Source organism: Mustela nivalis (genome assembly GCF_964662115.1).
Source record: "Mustela nivalis genome assembly, chromosome: 15".
Classification (NCBI taxonomy): domain Eukaryota; kingdom Metazoa; phylum Chordata; class Mammalia; order Carnivora; family Mustelidae; genus Mustela; species Mustela nivalis.
This window is the reverse complement of record NC_139034.1, coordinates 10,198,798-10,217,975: the sequence shown is the minus strand read 5'-3', so window position 1 is coordinate 10,217,975 and position 19,178 is coordinate 10,198,798. Positions and strand designations below refer to the sequence as shown.

The 19,178-nt window shown below is 37.2% G+C and overlaps 1 protein-coding gene across 3 annotated transcripts in view; it reads right to left on the bottom strand.

The window, feature by feature from the left end:
- LOC309848543 (phospholipid-transporting ATPase IB-like) overlaps positions 1–18,209 on the bottom strand; it is a 209,965-nt gene extending 191,756 nt beyond the window's left edge. For all 3 annotated transcript variants that reach the window (XM_082700264.1, XM_082700265.1, XM_082700266.1), the window contains exons 1-2: positions 18,137–18,209; positions 13,395–13,464 (exon numbers count right to left, since the gene is read on the bottom strand). In XM_082700264.1, coding sequence (XP_082556390.1) covers positions 13,395–13,464; positions 18,137–18,156 — 90 coding nt within the window. In that variant the 5' untranslated portion in view covers positions 18,157–18,209. The remainder of the gene's footprint in view (positions 1–13,394; positions 13,465–18,136) is intronic.
- Positions 18,210–19,178: the final 969 nt, after the last annotated feature.

Sequence of the window (19,178 nt, the reverse complement as noted above, 5' to 3'; positions counted from 1 at the left end):
GGAGACGGGAGTTATTGGGTGCTGTCCTCTGGGGGCACACTGAGGAGTGGGGACCCAAGCTCTCGGCTCCTTTGGATTAGAGACTGGGAGGCCAACATTTTCATTCCCATCCTCCAGAATTCTACGGAAAGCGTTCAGGGAACAAAAGTTCCCCGAAAGCGAACGTGAGCGGATAACTCAGCCTGGCCCCTGGTAAGGGCGGTGCAATTCCGCCTCAGGCAAAGACACTTGAGAATCACTACAACAGGCCCCTCCCCCAGAAGATCAATAAGAAATCCAGCCAGGACCAAGTTCACCTACCAAGGAGTACAGTTTCAATACCAAGGAGAGCGGCAGAATTCCAGAGAAGGACAAAGCAAAGCACTGAATTCATGACTTTCTCCCTATAATTCATTAGTCTTGCAGTTAATTTAATTTGGGTTTTTTTTTCAATTTTTTTCTTCTGATGCTAAATGTTTTTAACTTTTACCCTTTTATTTTTTAATGTTTTTTAAGGAGTTTATCTAATATATATATTTTTTTCTTCTTTATATTTTTTCTTTATTCATTTTCTTTTTATAATTGTTTCTTTTTTTTGTCCTGAACTTCTTTTTATCCCCTTTCTCCCCCCCCCCTATGATTTGGGGTCTCTTCTGATTTGGTTAAAGCATATTTTCCTGGGGTTTTTGCCACCCTTTTAGTATTTTACTTGCTCCTTCATATACTCTTATCTGGACAAAATGAACAGAGGCAGTACCGACGGCTAGGGATCTAATCAATACAGACATTGGTAATATGTCAGATCTAGAGTTCAGAATGACGATTCTCAAGGTTTTAGCCAGGCTCGAAAAAGGCATGGAATATATTAGAGAAACCCTCTCGGGAGGCATAAAAGCCTTTTGTGGAGAAATAAAAGAACTAAAATCTAACCAAGTTGAAATAAAAAAAGCTATTAATGAGGTGCAATCAAAAATGGAGGCTCTCACTGCTAGGATAAATGAGGCAGAAGAAAGAATTAGTGATACAGAAGACCAAATGACAGAGAATAAAGAAGCTGAGCAAAAGAGGGAAAAACAGCTACTGGACCACGAGGGGAGAATTTGAGAGATAAGTGACACCATAAGACAAAACAACATTAGAATAATTGGAATTCCAGGAAAAAAGAAAGAAAGAGGGGAGCAGAGAACTATTGGAGAGAATTTCCCTAATATGGCAAAAGGAACAAGCATCAAAATCCAGGAGGTGCAGAGAACCGCCCTCAAAATCAACAAGAATAGGTCCACACCCCGTCATCTAATATTAAAATATACAAGTCTTAGTGACAAAGAGAAAATCCTGAAAGCAGCCCGGGAAAAGAAGTCTGTAACATACAATGATAAAAATATTAGAATGGCAGCAGACTTATCCACAGAGACCTGGCAGGCCAGAAAAAACTGGCATGATATATTCAGAGCACTAAACGAGAAAAACATGCAGCCAAGAATACTATATCCAGCTAGGCTATCATTGAAAATAGGAGAGATAAAAGGCTTCCAGGACAAACAAAAACGGAAAGAATTTGCAAACACCAAACCAGCTCTACAGGAAATATAGAAAGGGGTCCTCTAAGCAAAGAGAAGCCTAAAATTAGTAGATCAGAAAGGAACAGAGGCAATATACAGTAACAGTCCCCTTACAGGCAATACAATGGAACTAAATTCATATTTCTCAATAGTTACCCAGAATGTTCATGAGCTAAATGCCCCAATCAAAAGACACAGGGTATCAGAATGGATAAAAAAACAAAACCCATCTATATATTGCCTACAAGAAACTCATTTCAGCCCTGAAGACACCTCCAGATTTAAAGTGAGGGGGTGGAAAACAATTTACCATCCTAATGGACATCAGAAGAAAGCAGGGGTGGCAATCCTTAGAGCAATTAGATTTTAAGCCAAAGACTATAATAAGAGGTGAAGAAGGACATTCTATCATACTCAAAGGATCTGTCCAACAAGAAGATCTAACAATTTTAAATATCTATGCCCCTAACGTGGGAGCAGCCAACTATATAAACCAATTAATAACGAAATCAAAGAAACACATCAACAATAATACAATAATAGTAGGGGACTTTAACACTCCCCTCACTGAAATGGACAGATCATCCAAGCAAAAGATCAACAAGGAAATAAAGGCCTTAAATGACACACTGGACCAGATGGACATCACAGATGTATTCAGAACACTTCATCCCAAAGCAAAAGTATACATACACGTTATTCTCTGGTGCACATGGAACATTCTCCAGAAGAGATCACATCCTGGAACCTAAATCAAGTCTCAACTGTATCAAAAGATTGGGATCATTCCCTGCATATTTTCAGACCAATGCTCTGAAGCTAGAACTCAATCACAGGAGGAGAGTTGGAAAGAACCCAAATACATGGAGACTAAACAGCATCCTTCTAAAGAATGAATGGGTCAACCAGGAAATTAAAGAAGAATTGAAAAAATTCATGGAAACAAATGATAATGAAAATACAACGGTTCAAAATCTGTGGGACACAGCAAAGGCACTCCTGAAAGGAAAATATATAGCAAAACAAGCCTTTCTCAAGAAACAAGAAAGGTCTCAGTTATACAACCTAACTCTACACCTAAAGGAGCTAGAGAAAGAACAAGAAAGAAATCCTAAACCCAGCAGGAGAAGAGAAATCATAAAGATCAGAGCAGAAATCAATGAAATAGAAAACAAAAAAACAATAGAACAAATCAACAAAACTAGGAGCTGGTTCTTTGAAAGAATTAATAAGATTGATAAACCCCGGGCCAGACTTATCCAAAAGAAAAGAGAAAGGACCCCAAAAAATAAAATCATGAATGACAGAGGAAAGATCACAACTAACACCAAAGAAATACAAACAATTATAAGAACATACTTTGAGCAACTCTACGCCACCAAATTTGATAATCTGGAAGAAATGGATGCATTCCTAGAGACATATAAATTACCACAACTGAACCAGGAAGAAATAGAAAACCTGAAGAGACCCATAACCAGTAAGGAGATTGAAGCAGTCATCAAAAATCTCCCAACAAACAAAAGCCCAGGGCCAGATGGCTTCCCAGGGGAATTCTACCAAACATTTGAAGAAAAACTAATTCCTATTCTCCTGAAACTGTTCCAACAAATGGAAATGGAAGGAAAACTTCCAAACTCATTTTATGAGGCCAGCATCAACTTGATCCCAAAACCAGAAAACGATCCCATCAAAAAAGAGAGCTACAGACCAATATCCTTGACGAACACAGATGCAAAAATTCTCACCAAAATACTAGTCAATAGGATTCAACAGTACATTAAAAGGATTATTCACCACGACCAAGTGGGATTTATTCCAGGGCTGCAAGCTGTTGCAAATCAATCAATGTGATACAACCCATTAATAAATGAAAGAACAAGAACCATATGATACTCTCAATAGATGCTGAAAAAGCATTTGACAAAGTACAGCATCCCTTTCTGATCAAAACTCTTCAAAGTGTAGGGATAGAGGGCACATACCTCAATATTATCAAAGCCATCTATGAAAAACCCACCGCAAATATCATTCTCAATGGAGAAAAACTGAAAGCTTTTCCGCTAAGGTCAGGAACACGGCAGGGATGTCCATTATCACCACTGCTATTCAACATATTACTAGAGGTTCTAGCCTCAGCAATCAGACAACAAAAGGAAATTAAAGGCATCCAAATTGACAAAGAAGAAGTCAAACTATCACTCTTCGCAGATGATATGATACTATATGTCAAAAACCCAAAAGACTCCACTTCAAAACTGCTAGAACTTATACAGGAATTCAGTAAAGTGTCAGGATATAAAATCAATGCACAGAAATCAGTTGCATTTCTCTACACCAACAACAAGACAGAAGAAACAGAAATTAAGGAGTCAATCCCATTTACAATTGCACCCAAAACTATAAGATACCTAGGAATAAACCTAACCAAAGAGGCTAAGAATCTATATTCAGAAAGCTATAAAGTACTCATGAAAGAAATTGAGAAAGACACAAAGAAATGGAAAAATGTTCCATGCTCCTTGATTGGAAGAACAAATATTGTGAAATTGTCTATGCTACCTAAAGCAATCTACATATTTAATGCAATTCCTATCAAAGTACCATCCATCTTTTTCAAAGAAATAGAACAAATAACCCTAAAATTTATATGGAACCAGAAAAGACTTTGAATAGCCAGAGGAATATTGAAAAAGAAAGCCAACGTTGGTGGCATCACAATTCCGGACTTCAAGCTCTATTTCAAAGCTGTCATCATCAAGACAGCATGGTATTGGCATAAAAACAGAAAAATAGATCAATGGAACAGAATAGCAAGGCCAGAAATAGACCCTCAACTCTATGGTCAACTATTCTTCGACAAAGCAGGAAGGAATGTCCAATGGAAAAAAGACCGCCTCTTCAATAAATGGTGTTGGAAAAATTGGACAGCCACATGCAGAAAAATGAAATTGGACCATTTCCTTACACCACACACAAAAATAGACTCAAAATGGATGAAGGACCTCAATGTGAGAAAGGAATCCATCAAAATCCTTGAGGAGAACACAGGCAGCAACCTCTTCGACCTCAATCGCAGCAACATCTTCCTAGGAACATCGCCAAAGGCAAGGGAAGCAAGGGCAAAAATGAACTATGGGGATTTTATCAAGATCAAAAGCTTTTGCACAGCAAAGGAAACAATTAACAAAACCAAAAGACAACTGACAGAATGGAAGATATTCGCAAACGACATAGCAGATAAAGGGCTAGTGTCCAAAATCTATAAAGAACTTAGCAAACTCAACACCCAAAGAACAAATAATCTAATCAAGAAATGGGCAGAAGACATGAACAGACATTTCTGCAAAGAAGACATCCAGATGGCCAACAGACACATGAAAAAGTGCTCCATATCACTCGGCATTAGGGAAATACAAATCAAAACCACAATGAGATATCACCTCACACCAGTCAGAATGGCTAAAATCAACAAGTCAGGAAATGACAGATGCTGGTGAGGATGCAGAGAAAGGGGAACCCTCCTTCACTGTTGGTGGGAATGCAAGCTGGTGCAACGACTCTGGAAAACAGCATGAAGGTTCCTCAAAGTGCTGAAAATAGAACTACCCTATGACCCAGCAATTGCACTACTGGGTATTTACCCTAAAGATAACAAACATAATCATCCGAAGGGGCACATGCACCTGAATGTTTATAGCAGCAATGTCTACAATAGCCAAACTATGGAAAGAACCTAGATGTCCATCAACAGATGAATGGATAAAGAAGAGGTGGTCTATATACACAATGGAATAGTATGCAGCCATCAAAAGAAATGAAATCTTGCCATTTGCGATGACGTGGTGGAACTAGAGGGTATTACGCTTAGCAAAATAAGTCAATCAGAGAAAGACAATTATCGTGTGATCTCCCTGATATGAGGAAGTGGAGATGCAGCATGGGGGGTAAAGGGGTAGGAGAAGAATAAATGAAATAAGATGGGATTGGGAGGGAGACAAACCATAAGTGGCTCTTAATCTCACAAAACAAACTGAGGGTTGCTGGGGTGAGGGGGGTTGGGAGAGGGGGGTGGGGTTATGGACATTGGGGAAGGTATGTGCTATGGTGAGTGCTGTGAAGTATGTAAACCTGTCGATTCACAGACCTGTACTCCTGGGGATAAAAATACATTATACGTTTATTTAAAAAAAAAAAAAAGATGGGGCCACTGAAACCACACCGCAAAATGGTGCCTGCCCTCCCAAAGGAAACTCGGCCTGTCCCAGTTGCCCAAACCCTACAGATTAGGAGAAAATTCCAAAAAACAAACAAACAAACAAACAAAAAGAAACAAAGAAAGAAAAAGAAAAATGTACAAACAACATGAACAAATTATTTCCCAGAAAAAGAAAATATGTATTACCAGCATGCTCAAAAACAGATGCTCAAGGGTGATAGATTAATGAATTAAAAAAGAAAAAACATTATCATATCGAGACAATAAAAAAATTAGTAAAAATCTTTAAAATAAAATTCTAGAAAAATAGAATTCTTAGCAAAACTTCAGAAATTTGGTAAAACAAACAAAAAGCAATTATCCACACTTAACTATAAAATGTTAAAGCATTTCCATGTTTGAATCAAGAAGAGACTAAGTTCTATCACCAAATTTATTTGCAACTGCTCAGGAGTTTCTAGGTAATGCCGTAAGACTGGGATAAAAAGAAATTACATGATTACTGAAAAGTAAACACCAAAAATGAACCAACTTTTAAAGAAAAAATTTATTACCCAAAAAGTCCTATCTGCTTGACTTAAAAATCATAAAAATGTATAAGAAAGATGTAAGGTGGCTAGATTTAAGATTAATAAACAAAAATAAATATAGATGTATCTTAATTAAACATTCACCCCATACTGGACAGCTGGCTATTGCTAATAAAGCTGCTATAAACATTTGCATAAAGGTTGTTTGTCAATGTGAACATAGGTTTTCATCTCTCTGGGATAGTACAATTACTGGGTTGTCTAATATTTGCATGTTTAATTTTATACAAAACCACCAAAATGTTTTCTCAAACGGCTATATCATTTTATATTTTACCCATTGTGTTCAAATGATTCAGTTTCTCCACATCCTTACCTACATTTGGTGTTGGAACTATTTTTAATTTTGGCCATTCTGATAGGTGTGTATTAACATTTCCCTTTGATTTTAATTTGCACTTCCCTAATGGCTAACGATGTCAAAACTATCTTCTTGTGCTTATTTTATTATCCTGTCCTAGGAAATGTCTCTTTTTGCCCATTTTCTAATTGACTTGTTTGGTTTAGCTTTTCTTTTTGTTGTTTTCTGTAGAGTTTTGAGAGTTCTTTATATATTCTATATATGAGGCCTTTGTCAGGTATGTGGTTTGCAAATATTTTCTCCCTGTTTTCAGCTTGTCTTTTCATCCTCTTCAAAAGCAAAAACTTTTCATTTTAATGAGGTCCAATTGATCAGTTTCTCCTTTTCTGGGTCATATTTTTAGGATTGATTCTAAAAAATCTTGGCCTAATCTAAATTCTGACGATTTTTTTTCCATATTTTTTTCCTACAAGTTTTATAGTTTTACATTTTACATTTAAGTTATGATAAATCATTAGTTAACTTTTGTATAAAGTATGAAAGTTAGGTCAAGAGTTCTTTAATTTGTTTTTTCCTATGAACATACAATTGCTCCAGCACTGTTTGTTGAAAAGATCATCTTTTCCTCCAATGAATTGCTTTTGCTCCTTTGACAAAATCATTTGGGGATATTGGTGTAGATCTATTTCGGGGTTTTCTAGTCTGCTGCATTGAGCTGTGTGTCTTTCCTTTTACCAAAACTACACATTCTTGGTAACAGTCATAGAATGACTTGAAATCAGGTAGACTTATTCCTTTCATTTTATGCTGCTTTTTCTAAGTATTTTTTCTAGCTATTATAGTTTCTTTGCATTTCTATACATATTTTAGGATAAGCTCATCTATCCCTACAAAAGATCTTGCTGGTATTTTCATAGGAGTCACATTAAACCTGAATTTCAATTCAGGAAGACTTAACATTCTTACTATGTTGAGTCTTCCAATCCATGAACTCTGTTTATCTCTCCATTTATCTAAATCTTCTTTAATTTCCTTAATCAACATTGTAATGAAATTTTCAGCATACAGATCCTGTCTTGTTAGATTTATACTTAATTCATATTTTTTAAAAGACTTATTTATTTATTTTAGAAAGAGAGAAAGGGCAGGGGCAGAGGGAGAGAGAGTCACCAAGTGCAAACCCAATGCAGGGCTCCATCTCACAGCCCTGAGATCATGACCCGAGTCAAAACCAAGAGTCAGATGCTTAACCAACTGTACCACCCAGGTGCCCCCTAATTCATATTTACAGCATTTATAAATGATACTGTATTTTTTTTTTTTTTTTAGATTTTATGCACACAATGAGCAGGAGTAGGGGAAGGCACGAGGGAGAAGGAGAAGCAGACTTTCTTCTGAGTAAGGAGTCAGGCATGGTGCTCAGTCCTAAGATCCTGGGATCACCACCTGAGCTGAAAGCAGATGCTTAAGCGACTGAGCCTCCCAGGTGCCCCGATACTGTATTTTTAACATTTATTGCTACTATACAGAAATAAAAGTGGTTTTGTATGTTTATCTGGCATCCTACATCCTTGCCCAAAACACATTATTTCATTTTATTTTAGATTCCTTGGGAATCTAGGTAGACAACTTTTTCTATGTAGATGACTATGTCAAAACCAAACAGAGACAGACTTATCACTTCCCTTCCAATCTGTGTACTTTCTGCCTCTTCCAGTGCTATGTGAACAAGAATAGGGAGAGCTGAGATTGCCTATTTCCTGTCTCGGGGAATGCATTTAGTCTTTACCACCTATATTTCACCACATATATTTTAATATTAGTTCTAAGTTTTTTTGTAGATGTTCTTTACCAAGTGGAGAATGTTCCCCTCTATTTCTACATTTCTCTAAGCTTTTTTCATGAATCGACACTGAATTTTGTCAAATGCTTTCCCTATATTTATTGATATTATCTTCTTTAGCCTAAAATGGTGGATTACATGGATTGATTTTCAATTATTAAACAAGCCTTGAATACATGGAATAAACTTTTGTAATTCTTTTCATATATTGCTGAATTCTTCTTACAAATACTTTTAAAGAAGTTGGATGTCTGTACTCATGAGGGATATTAGACTCTTTTTTGTTTTTTCATTGTTTCTGTCTAGCTTGGGTGATCAGAGTAATAATAACAGCTTCATAAAATGAGTCGGAAATGTTCCTTCCTCTTCTTTTTTCTGGAGGACACTGTGCATAATTGATGTTAATTTTTCTTTGTATGTTTGTTAGAAATCTCCAGTGAAACCCCCTGGGCCTTGAGATTTCTTCTGGGGGAGTTTTTAAATTGTAAATTCAATTTTCTTAGTAGTTATTGGGCTATTCAATTTACCTTTTAAGGGTTTCTAAGTTTTTCTGTTATCTTTGTCATGGATTTCCAGCTTTATTCCACCATGGTTGGAGAACACACTCTCCATGGTTTCAACTCTTTTAATTTTGTGAGGCTTATTTCATGACACAGCTATCTATCTTGGTGTAGGTTCTTTGAGCACTGAAAAGAATGTGGGTCTTTCTTTTGTTGGGTATTGTTGAATGTTGTATAAATAAATATCAAACAGATCTGTTGATTAACAGCCTGTAGTTCTGTAACTTTGAGAATTTTTGATCTAGTTGTTCTGTCAATTAATGAAAGTGGGTTGCTGAAGTCTCCAACCATAAATGTGGATTTATATATTTATCTTTTAAGTTCTATCACTTTCAGCTTCACATATTTGCTGTTCTGTTTTTTGATGTATACATACATTAGCATTCTTATATCATATTGTTGGATTGACTCTCTTATCTTTATATAATTATAAAAAATGTTCCTTTTTGTCTCTATCAACTTCATTTGCTCTAGTATTTACTTGATCTAATATTAACATAGGCACTCCTGATTTCTTTTACTTAATCTTTACATGATATATCTTTTTCCATCTTTTTACATTTTTAAAAAAATTTTTATTTGAGAGAGAGCAAGCATAAGTGGGGTTGGGGTGGCAGAGGGAGAAGGAGAAGCACACTCCCAGTTGAGCAGGAAGCCCCACATGGGGCTGGATCATAGATCCTGGGATCAGGACTGGAGCGGAAGGCTGATGCTTAACCAACTGAGCCACCCAAGCACCCCCATTTTTCTCCTTTTAACCTGCCTATACCATTATAATTAAAACAAGTTTTGAATAGACAGCATATAGTTGGATCATGTTTTTAATCTACTAGATATTACTTTAATCTAATAGTTAATGGCATATTAATATCATTTACATTTAATAGAATTATTGATTTTTGTTTGTCCTCTTGGTTTTGCTTTTTGCTTTTTCTTGCTTTCCTTTGGGTTACTTGAACATTTTTTAGGATTCCATTTTGGTTTGTTAATAGTGTGTTTTAGTATCTCCCTTCGTATAACAATTGTAGTGGTTGCCCCAGGCATTACATTATTTATAAGCAACTTCGCACAGTTCATTTGTATCACCATTTTACAAATTTAAATGTAGAAGCCTGGTTTCCTTTTATGTTTCTTTACTCTCCCCTGTTATACATTTTAAATATTTTCTTGCACACATTTAGAATTATATTAGATAATTTTAAGATTTTTGCTTCAGCCACCAAACATAATTTAGGAAACTCAAGAGAAAAAAAGAAAATATATTGTATTTAGCCTTATGTTTATCATGGTACTTCTTCCTTTCTCCTTATGTTCCTTTTTTATGGTTTCCTTTCTGTTTCAAGACCTTCCTTTAGCCATTCTTGTACAATGAGTCCTGTGACAATAATTCTATTTTTTTTCCCTTCAACTGGGAATGTTTTAATTCTCTCTTTATTCTTTAAAAATATTTTTCTGGGTCTATGATTCTGGACTGACAGTTCTTCCTTATCAGCATTTTTTAAATGTTATGCCATTTTTTTCTGTCCTCCCTGGATTTTAACGAGAAATCTGGTGTTATAGAAAGGATCTTTCCCCTCTAGATAGGGTCCTTTTTCTCTTACTGCTTTAAAATATTTTCTTCTTTGTTTTCAGAAGTTTTACTATTATGTGTCTTGGTATGGGCTTTTTGGGTCTATCCTTTTTGGCTTGCCCAGCTTCTGAAATTTGTAGTTTATGTCTTTTGGCAAATTTGTGAAGTTTTAGTCACTGTTTCTTCCAGTAGTTTCTCAGGTGCACCCTTTCTTCTCCTTCCAGCATCTCATGTCATGAATGTTAGCTCTTTGGTTATATTCCCACAGGTATCTGAAGCTCTACTCATTTCTTTTTTAGCCTATTATCTCTGCTATTCAAGTTGGAAGTTGCTACTGTTTTATCTTTCAGTTCATGGATTCTTTCCTCTGTCCCTTCTATTCTGCTGTTGAGCTCATCCCTTAAGAGTTTTTGATGCCTTAAGTACTTATTGTACTTTTAAGTTCTGAAGTTTCCATTTGGGTCATCTTTAAGTCTTCTATTGCTTTGCTCAGATTTTATTTCTTTGTTGAGACTTTTTATACTTTCATTTGTTTCAAGCATGTTTGTAGTTGCACACTGAAACTTTTTTCCTTATGGATCCTTTAAAATCTCTCTCAGATAATTCTAGCATCTTATTATATTTGTGTTAGCATTAGTTGATTGTCTTTTTTTTTAAAGACTTTATTTATTTATTTGACAGAGAAAGAGAGAGAGATCACAAGTAGGCAGAGAGGCAGGCGGGGGGTGGGGAAGCAGGCTCCCCACTGAGCAGAGAGCCCGACGTGGGGCTTGATCCCAGGACCCTGAGATCATGACCTGAGCCAAAGGCAGAGGCTTAAACCACTGAGCCACCCAGGCACCCCTATTTTCTTTTCTCATTGAGTTTGAGATCCTCCTGGTTTTTAGCATAATGAATGACTCTTTATTGAAATCTGGACATCTGGGTTATTATAAGATCTGGATATCATTACACTTTCTGTTAGGTGGCTTCCTTTGACACTACTCTGACAGGGAACAGGAGTATTGCCTCATTATAGCAAGATGGGGGACAGAAAGGCAAGTTGCACACCTGGCCTCTGTTGACAGCCAAATGGAGGGGCTCCTTATTATAGCTGGGCAGGAGTGGGAGTTCTGGCTCCCCTGTAGACCTCCATCATTACCTCCCTGGACTGAAGCAGTTGCAGCACCTTATTACTGCTGTCCATGTAGTCTTAACTGACTCAGTGAAAAGAAAGGAAGGCCTTATCACCATCCTTATTACAAAATGAAAGTCTTGGCTTCCTACTTGGTTTCTCTGACACCATATTTTTTGGGGAGTTGGAAGCCTCATTAAAGCTGGGTAAAGATGAGGGACGCCTGGGTGCTCAGTTGGTTAAGCAGCTGCCTTCAGCTCAGGTCATGATCCCAGTGTCCTGGGATCAAGTCTCACATCGGGCTCCTTGCTCGGCAGGGAGCCTGTTTCTCCCTCTGCCTCTGCCTGCCTCTCTGTCTGCCTGTGCTCACTCACTCTCTCTCCCTCTATCCCTGACAAATAAAAAAATAAATAAATAAATAAATAAATAAATAAATAAATAGCTGGGTAAAGATGAAATTCTAGGCTCCACACTCAATCTTTGCTGGCACAGATGAGAGTGGGGCCAAATTTTTACTCTGGTGTTTGACTGGGGAAGAGTGGTCATTGTCTCAAACTTTCTATCTTGCTGACTGCCTCTTTGCTGGTCCTTTGACTACAGAAAGGAGGCTTTTGTTGGGGCATTTTTTCTTTCTTTCTTTTTTTTTTTTTTTTGTCTGTATCAATTGGTTTTTCTGGGTTTGGGGTTTCTTCAGTTCCAAGCCTTGTATATATGACAAAAGGTATATATGACTCACCACCTTGTTGTTCCCTGGGTTCCAAGGCCCCACAATCTACCTTCTTCTATCACTCTTTCAATATCTTCTCATATTTGTTTTCTATATAATGCCCAAAGTCTTTAGTGGTACTTAGCACGGAAAATAAAAGAAAGTATGTCTACTTCATTTCCCCTGAAACAGAAGTCTACAATTGCATTTTTTAAAAAATCAAGAGGGTACTACCAAACTATTACAACAGTTAGTACTGGGGATAAAAGTGGGATTTGGAAGGTGGAGATAAGGTTTAATAGACAAAGCTCCTGTATTATTTATATTATTTTTACAAAAATGATATATTACTTTAATAAATTCTAAAATATTTTTGCATGTTCAATCAAATTAAAGTAGCAAACATGTAAATAATCAAATGTAAATTTAAAGACTTCTTATTGAAGCAAAGTGACAAAGCAGACTCAATTATCTTAAAGATCATCTTTTTTCCATGAATAAGAAGTTAATTAGAAAACGATCTCCTTCCATTCATTATCCCAAGTTACTCTGAAATTCAAATGATAATTTAAAAAGCAGTGGTATATGCACTCAGAGCTCATATATACCCCTTTAATCTAGTTATGATACTTATTATGACAGTAGTTTTACCATTGAAGAGCAAAAATATCCTCAAAACAATATGCATCAAGGCATGTTATCCTTTATATGATCTGTGTTTTATAGGACATTCTTTCTTGCACTAGTACCATACCACCTAGTTCCTACGTATTCTTTTTAAAGTACTTTGTAAATAACTAATGAGGATGAATCATATCCACACAACAGCAGTGAGATACTTTTCTTCATGAACAAAAAACAAACAAACAAACAAACAAACAAAACTGGCACCTGCCAAAACTTGACATTGTGAGTTTAAGCACAAATTAGGATTTCAAAGGTATCCTTACCTGTCGTATTTTTAGATTTGTCTCCCCATCCAGATTAGATGTTGCTACATAACATGTTACTTGAGGTTCACTAAGGAAAATAAAGCAAATAACAGTGAATCACTGTCTCTCCAAAAATCAAATTCCCAATAGTAGTAACAGTGAAACGGGACCTGCATCAAGAGCTGAAAGGGCTGTTCAAAACGGAAAGAACTCCAATTACTCTCTCAGGAAAAATTAGCCGTCCGACACTACCAGCCTAAAATTCACTATGTAGTAGAAAACTTTCTACCCTCACAAAGCTGCGTGATTACTCTTTAATCCCAAAAAGAGAAATGGCCGAGGGTGAACAGAAGAGGTTTTATAGCTCAGAACAAACCAGTGTCACAACTAAAGTCACACATAAAATTCTGTTATTTTCTAAGATGGGTCCATTGGAGTTCCCTATGGCTCAAGCTCTATGGCCACCTTCTTTCTTCTTTTTTTAAAGATTTTATTTATGCATTTATTTATTTGAGAAAGAATGAGTGAGTGAGAGAGAGAGAGAGAAAGAGAACCAGCTATATGGGGAGGGACAGCAGGAGAGGGAGAAGCAGACTCTCCAGTGAACAAGGAGCCCAGTGTGGAGCTTGATCCCAGGACTCTGCGATCCCAGGACTCTTGATCCCAGGGACTCTCCCAGGACTCATGGCCTGAGCCGAAGACAGACACTTAAAGGACTGGGCCACCCAGGCGCCCCTCAGTGGCCTTCATAATGAGAATAAAATCTTTAGGATAACTCTGGGCAGTTGGGGGCTCCCAGACAAACACTACACTTTGGCTTCTTTATTTTTTTTAAGGTTTTATTATTTATTCATGAGAGACAGAGAGAGAGCGAGAACGAGAGAGAGAGAGAGAGGAAGAGGCAGAGGGAGAAGCAGACTCCCCACCAAGCAGGGAGCCTGATGCAGGGCTCGATCCCAGGACCTGAGATCATGACGTGAGCCACCCAGGTGCCCGGGGCTTCTCTATTTCTATCTAACCTCACCTGTTAAGAAATCAAGACACTGAATTAAAGAACATTTGCTTTGTCAGATTTTATTCCATGTAAAATGCAATTTACTCATGAAAATTAATTGTCTGGGGAGGAAAATGCCACAGAGAATAACAAAAATTGTCATTAAAGTTTACTTAGCCTTAAATTCAGTCTTACTCTTTGGACTGTATCTCATTTACTGAATATCAAGTTTAAAGTAAAGCAATCTGTATCGATTTTGCCAGCCAAGACGATATACCCACAAAATAAAAATATATCTTTACTAAAGATGCCAGTGACAAAACAAAGTAAGAACTTCCAAAATCTTTTTCTATTATGCCTGATTTCTTTGAGTTTATTCTTTTCTATTGTAGCTAACTTTCTAGGCTAGATTCTTAGCTCATTTTTTTGGCATTTCTTCTTTTTTTAATGAATGCATTTAAAATTAAAAATGTCTGTCAACTTAGCTGTATCATAGGAGGTTTGATGCATTCTCATAACTACTAAAATCTAAGTATTTTCCAATTTCCATTAGGATTGCCTCCTTGGCCAATGAGTTGTTTAGGGGCATGTTTTATTTCTAACATACAAGGTTCCTAGTTATCTTTTTATTACTGATTTCAGAAATAATAGCATTATGGTCAGAACAAGTGGCCTGTGGAATACCAGTCTCTCAGAATCTGTTGATTCTTTCTTATGTCCTAACAATTTTGATAAGTGTTCCTATTTGTGAAGAATTGTAAAGAATATGTATACATCACTTTTTGATACATGATATACCAAAAATCTCTATACATGCCATTATTTCAAGGTTGTCGCTATGTTTTTCAAATCTTCTACCACCATACTGACTTTTTTCTCCATTTGATCAATTCCTGAAAGCAAATACTGAAACCTCCCAGTAGAATGTTGAGTTTGTAAATTTCTTGTAGATATTTAAGTTTTTTCTGTATCTTTAACCTATGACATTTCTCTGTGACTTGAAACTGTTATTATGAAGTGGCTTTTTTTCTTTTTCTTCCATGATATCTTATCTCAGATAATGCTTTTTGTCTCAAAGTCTATTGTATCTATGGTGATACCATCTCTTCTGGACTTGTTTTCTATTTTCTGTATGTATTTTTTTATCCTTTCATTTCAATCTTCCTGAGCACTTGTGTTTTGTGAAATTCTTGTAAACAACATATAGCTGGACAATTTTATAATACTTTTTCACTTCTGAAATCTATTTGCTTTATTTGTAATTGACGATTTTTATTTATTCTACTACCTGATTAAGGGCATTTTATTTTTCCCTCTTTTTGCCTTTTTCTATTCTTTTAGTTACTTTTGAGGGCTTTTTCTTTTTCTCAAATAATTTTCCCCTTTGATATGGCTGGAAGCTCTCTATACTCTATGTCTAAACTTTTAGATATTAAAGTAAATTTTTAGACAAATATTCAGAGTTTAAGGTTTCTAGCCAATCGATATCTTTACCCTCATTCTGAACAATATGAACACCTTTCGTATAGTTCTGATTATCACACTCAAAATTAGTCTGACGTTTCCTATTATTTAGGTCTAGCTTCAGATCCAAGAAACCCAATGAAGCCAAGGGACAAATTTTCAACAATTCTGGAAAACTGTCAGCCATTATCTTTTGGGTTATTACCTTTTCCATTCTGTTTTATCTCCTTCTAGCTAATTAGAGGTTTCTTCTTTATTTCCATGATCACATTAAATTCTCTGCTTAAAATTTTTTCACCACACAGGCAAGGTGAATTCAGAGCTCACATCTGCATGAGCCAGCTTGAATTCTCCCAGGGAATGTTTTCCCTCCACCCTATGCCAGTCAAAACAAGCACATTTCTATATTGCCCCCCTACAGCATGGTGGTTTTTACTCTTCATTCTCCCTTAACTAAGTGTATAGTTCTCATCTTTATGTAAGAATCACCTACTTCTTATGCTCAATGAAATGGAAACTTATGGTCTTGGGGTTTGGCAGAAACACTCAGGGAAAAAGCTTATACTGACACGGGATTACATTTCAGGGTTCTTAGGATCTCAGTTCATTTTGGGACTCAATTTGGTTTCCTTACTTTTATGCCCAATCAAATAAACATTGATGTGTGTGTGTGTGTGTGTGTGTGTGTGTGTGTTTGGTGTCTAAACTGTTTAATAGGGGCAGGGTGAAAACTTAGAAAATATCATCTGTAAGACTTGCAAGAAAAAAAAGTCCAAGAATAATGATTTTTGTCTCTCCCTCCTTCTCTCCTACCCCCAAAAGAGATTGGTTTTCATATAAGCAGTACTTTTTAGAAAGAAAGAAACAAAGAAAGGCAAAGAAAGTCACACATACAAATGATGTAGAGGTGATAGAAACAAAACCCTTTATGTACCTCCCTGGCTTCTGGGTGAACCTCATAGTCCTAACCGAACCCAAGAGAGAGACACGTCGGCAACACTAAGTTCCTTTGTCCAATGGATTAATGCATTGATGGCAAAAGAACAAAGTGTATCTGGTATGAATAAGAACTAGCATTGGTATTATTGCTTTTCCAGAAGCTTAAACAATGGCTCTAGAACAAATCTCTCTTCCCAATAAATCTCTTCATGCTCCAAGAGGATGTGTGTCTAGAAGGCTAGGAACTTTTGTTTTTTAATCATTTTGAGTGATTATGACTTGATCTAGGTAAAGAGTTTACCCAACATGTCAAACGCAGTGGTGTTCATGACTGTAGCCACTCTTACCCACAGATGCCCCAGACTGTGTTCTCCTTACAGAGAACATGAAGGAGGGGACAGCCAGGCTCCCCAGGGGGCCCAACATAGAAGCGTATGGGGAGGTGGTCAGACATGACCTCATGGAAAGGAAATACCCATTGCAGGGAGTCTCTGTAAGTTTCCTCCAAAACAGCCAATGAATAAAGCAATATAGTTCTACAAAAACAACAGAGGCTGTGTTTTTAAACTTGGTTCTCAGATGAGTCCACTTAATAATATTGAAAAAAAATCACTTACTTCTCTATGTGAGGCACTTTGTTTATAGAAAGGGAACACCTCAGAATAGCTATGAGATTAAAATATGATCATAAGTGTAAATATTTTAAATTTGCTGAATGTCTGTAGAAATTACAGAAGTGATGGAATTAATCTAACAATTAGGAAAGAAAAAAATATGTCCAGCAAAATTAAAGAAAAGATAATAAAAGTACTGAATAGCAGTCAGCAAACTATGGCCCACAGGCTAACTCTGGGCCCTGTCTCTTTTTATAAATAAAGTTTTATTGGAACATGTCCACACCTATTTCTTTCTATATTGCCTATGGCTGCTTCTGATGCTACAACGGAGACTGCATGGCCCTCAAAGCTGAAAATATTTACTATCAGACCTTTCACGGTAAAATTTTGCTAATTCCTCAGCTCTGCAGTAACTTTGCTGGTCTATAATATAGAGAATGGGATAGAGAAAGGGGTGAGAAGGGAAGGCCTATGATTTTCTTGAAATTTCTAATTCAGAATAAAATTCCTTAAATGGCAGAGCCTGGCTGGCTCAACCTGTTCAGTTCCGGACTCTTGGTTTCAGCTCAGCTTGCAATCTCAGCGTCGTGAGATCAAGCCCTGCATGGGGCTCCAAGCTCAGCACAGAGGCTGCTTGAGACTCTCACTCCCTGTCTGCCACCCTCCCCCGCACACTCTAAAATGAATAAATAAACCTAAAAAAAAAAAAAAAAAAAGCTTATTGAATGCCCACTATCACAACGAACCTGGAAGAGATCAGAACCATGTCTGCAGGAAGGAACTGTCCATTGGAGGCTTTCACAATGTCACCCACATTTACCTTTTAAACCAGGAAAGAAATCACAGAAGCATGAATTTTAAAAAGCAAAAATAGAGTCAAAATGCATAAAATATTCTTAAGAAAAATTAGGATGTGAAAATCCTGGAGCCATGCTAAGAAACTTCAGCTACATTAGAACAATTTTGTTTTATGAGGGTCTTTCCTCTAAAAGAGTTGTTCTAAACTGGGGGCAGGTGTCCCCTCCCTTCCCCCTAGGGACATTTGGCCATGTCTGGAAACATTTCTGGGTGCCACAACTTCACGGGTTTTAGGAGACAATGCTACTAGGAACTAGTGGGTGGAAGCAGGGGATGCTGCTAAAAGTTCACAATGGACAGGACAATCACCCACAACAAAGAATTTTCTGGCCCCAAAATGTAAATAGTGCCAAGTGTTGGATCCCCAATGTTAGGTCCCCCAATAATGGGTCCGTGATTAAAGGAGCAAGACTGATACAAAACAAAGGTCAAGCAAAGTTTTATTTTGCACCAAGCATCAATAACCAAACCAAATGTTCAGGGCCACGCCTCTTACAGAGAGGGTGACCCCTCTTTGCTTCACAGACTAGCTTTAAAGGGCAAAGGCCATGTGGTTGGGCCTGGCCACGCACAGGTGACCAATGAAATTGTAACACACAGAGAAAGCTGCACAGTCATGCTAGGTGACCAACCAAATTACAATTTACCCTAGTAGACATTTGAACTAGCCTTCACCTTGGTCAGAATTGGCACCCAAAAGGCGCCCAGAGGGTGGTGCCCATACTCCTTGGTAACTAGGGAGACAGTATGCAGACCCCCACTGATCGGATGTCTCCACCTGGCCTGACCCACCCTTGTATTTGGGCTTTGTTACCTGGGACTGGTTTCCGGGATTTGTTTTTAAGTAAGTCCCCTGGGGAAGGGGCGGCAGGGACAGTTTAAGTTTTAAACAACAAAATTATTGCCTAACTGGATGGAAGCATTCTGGCT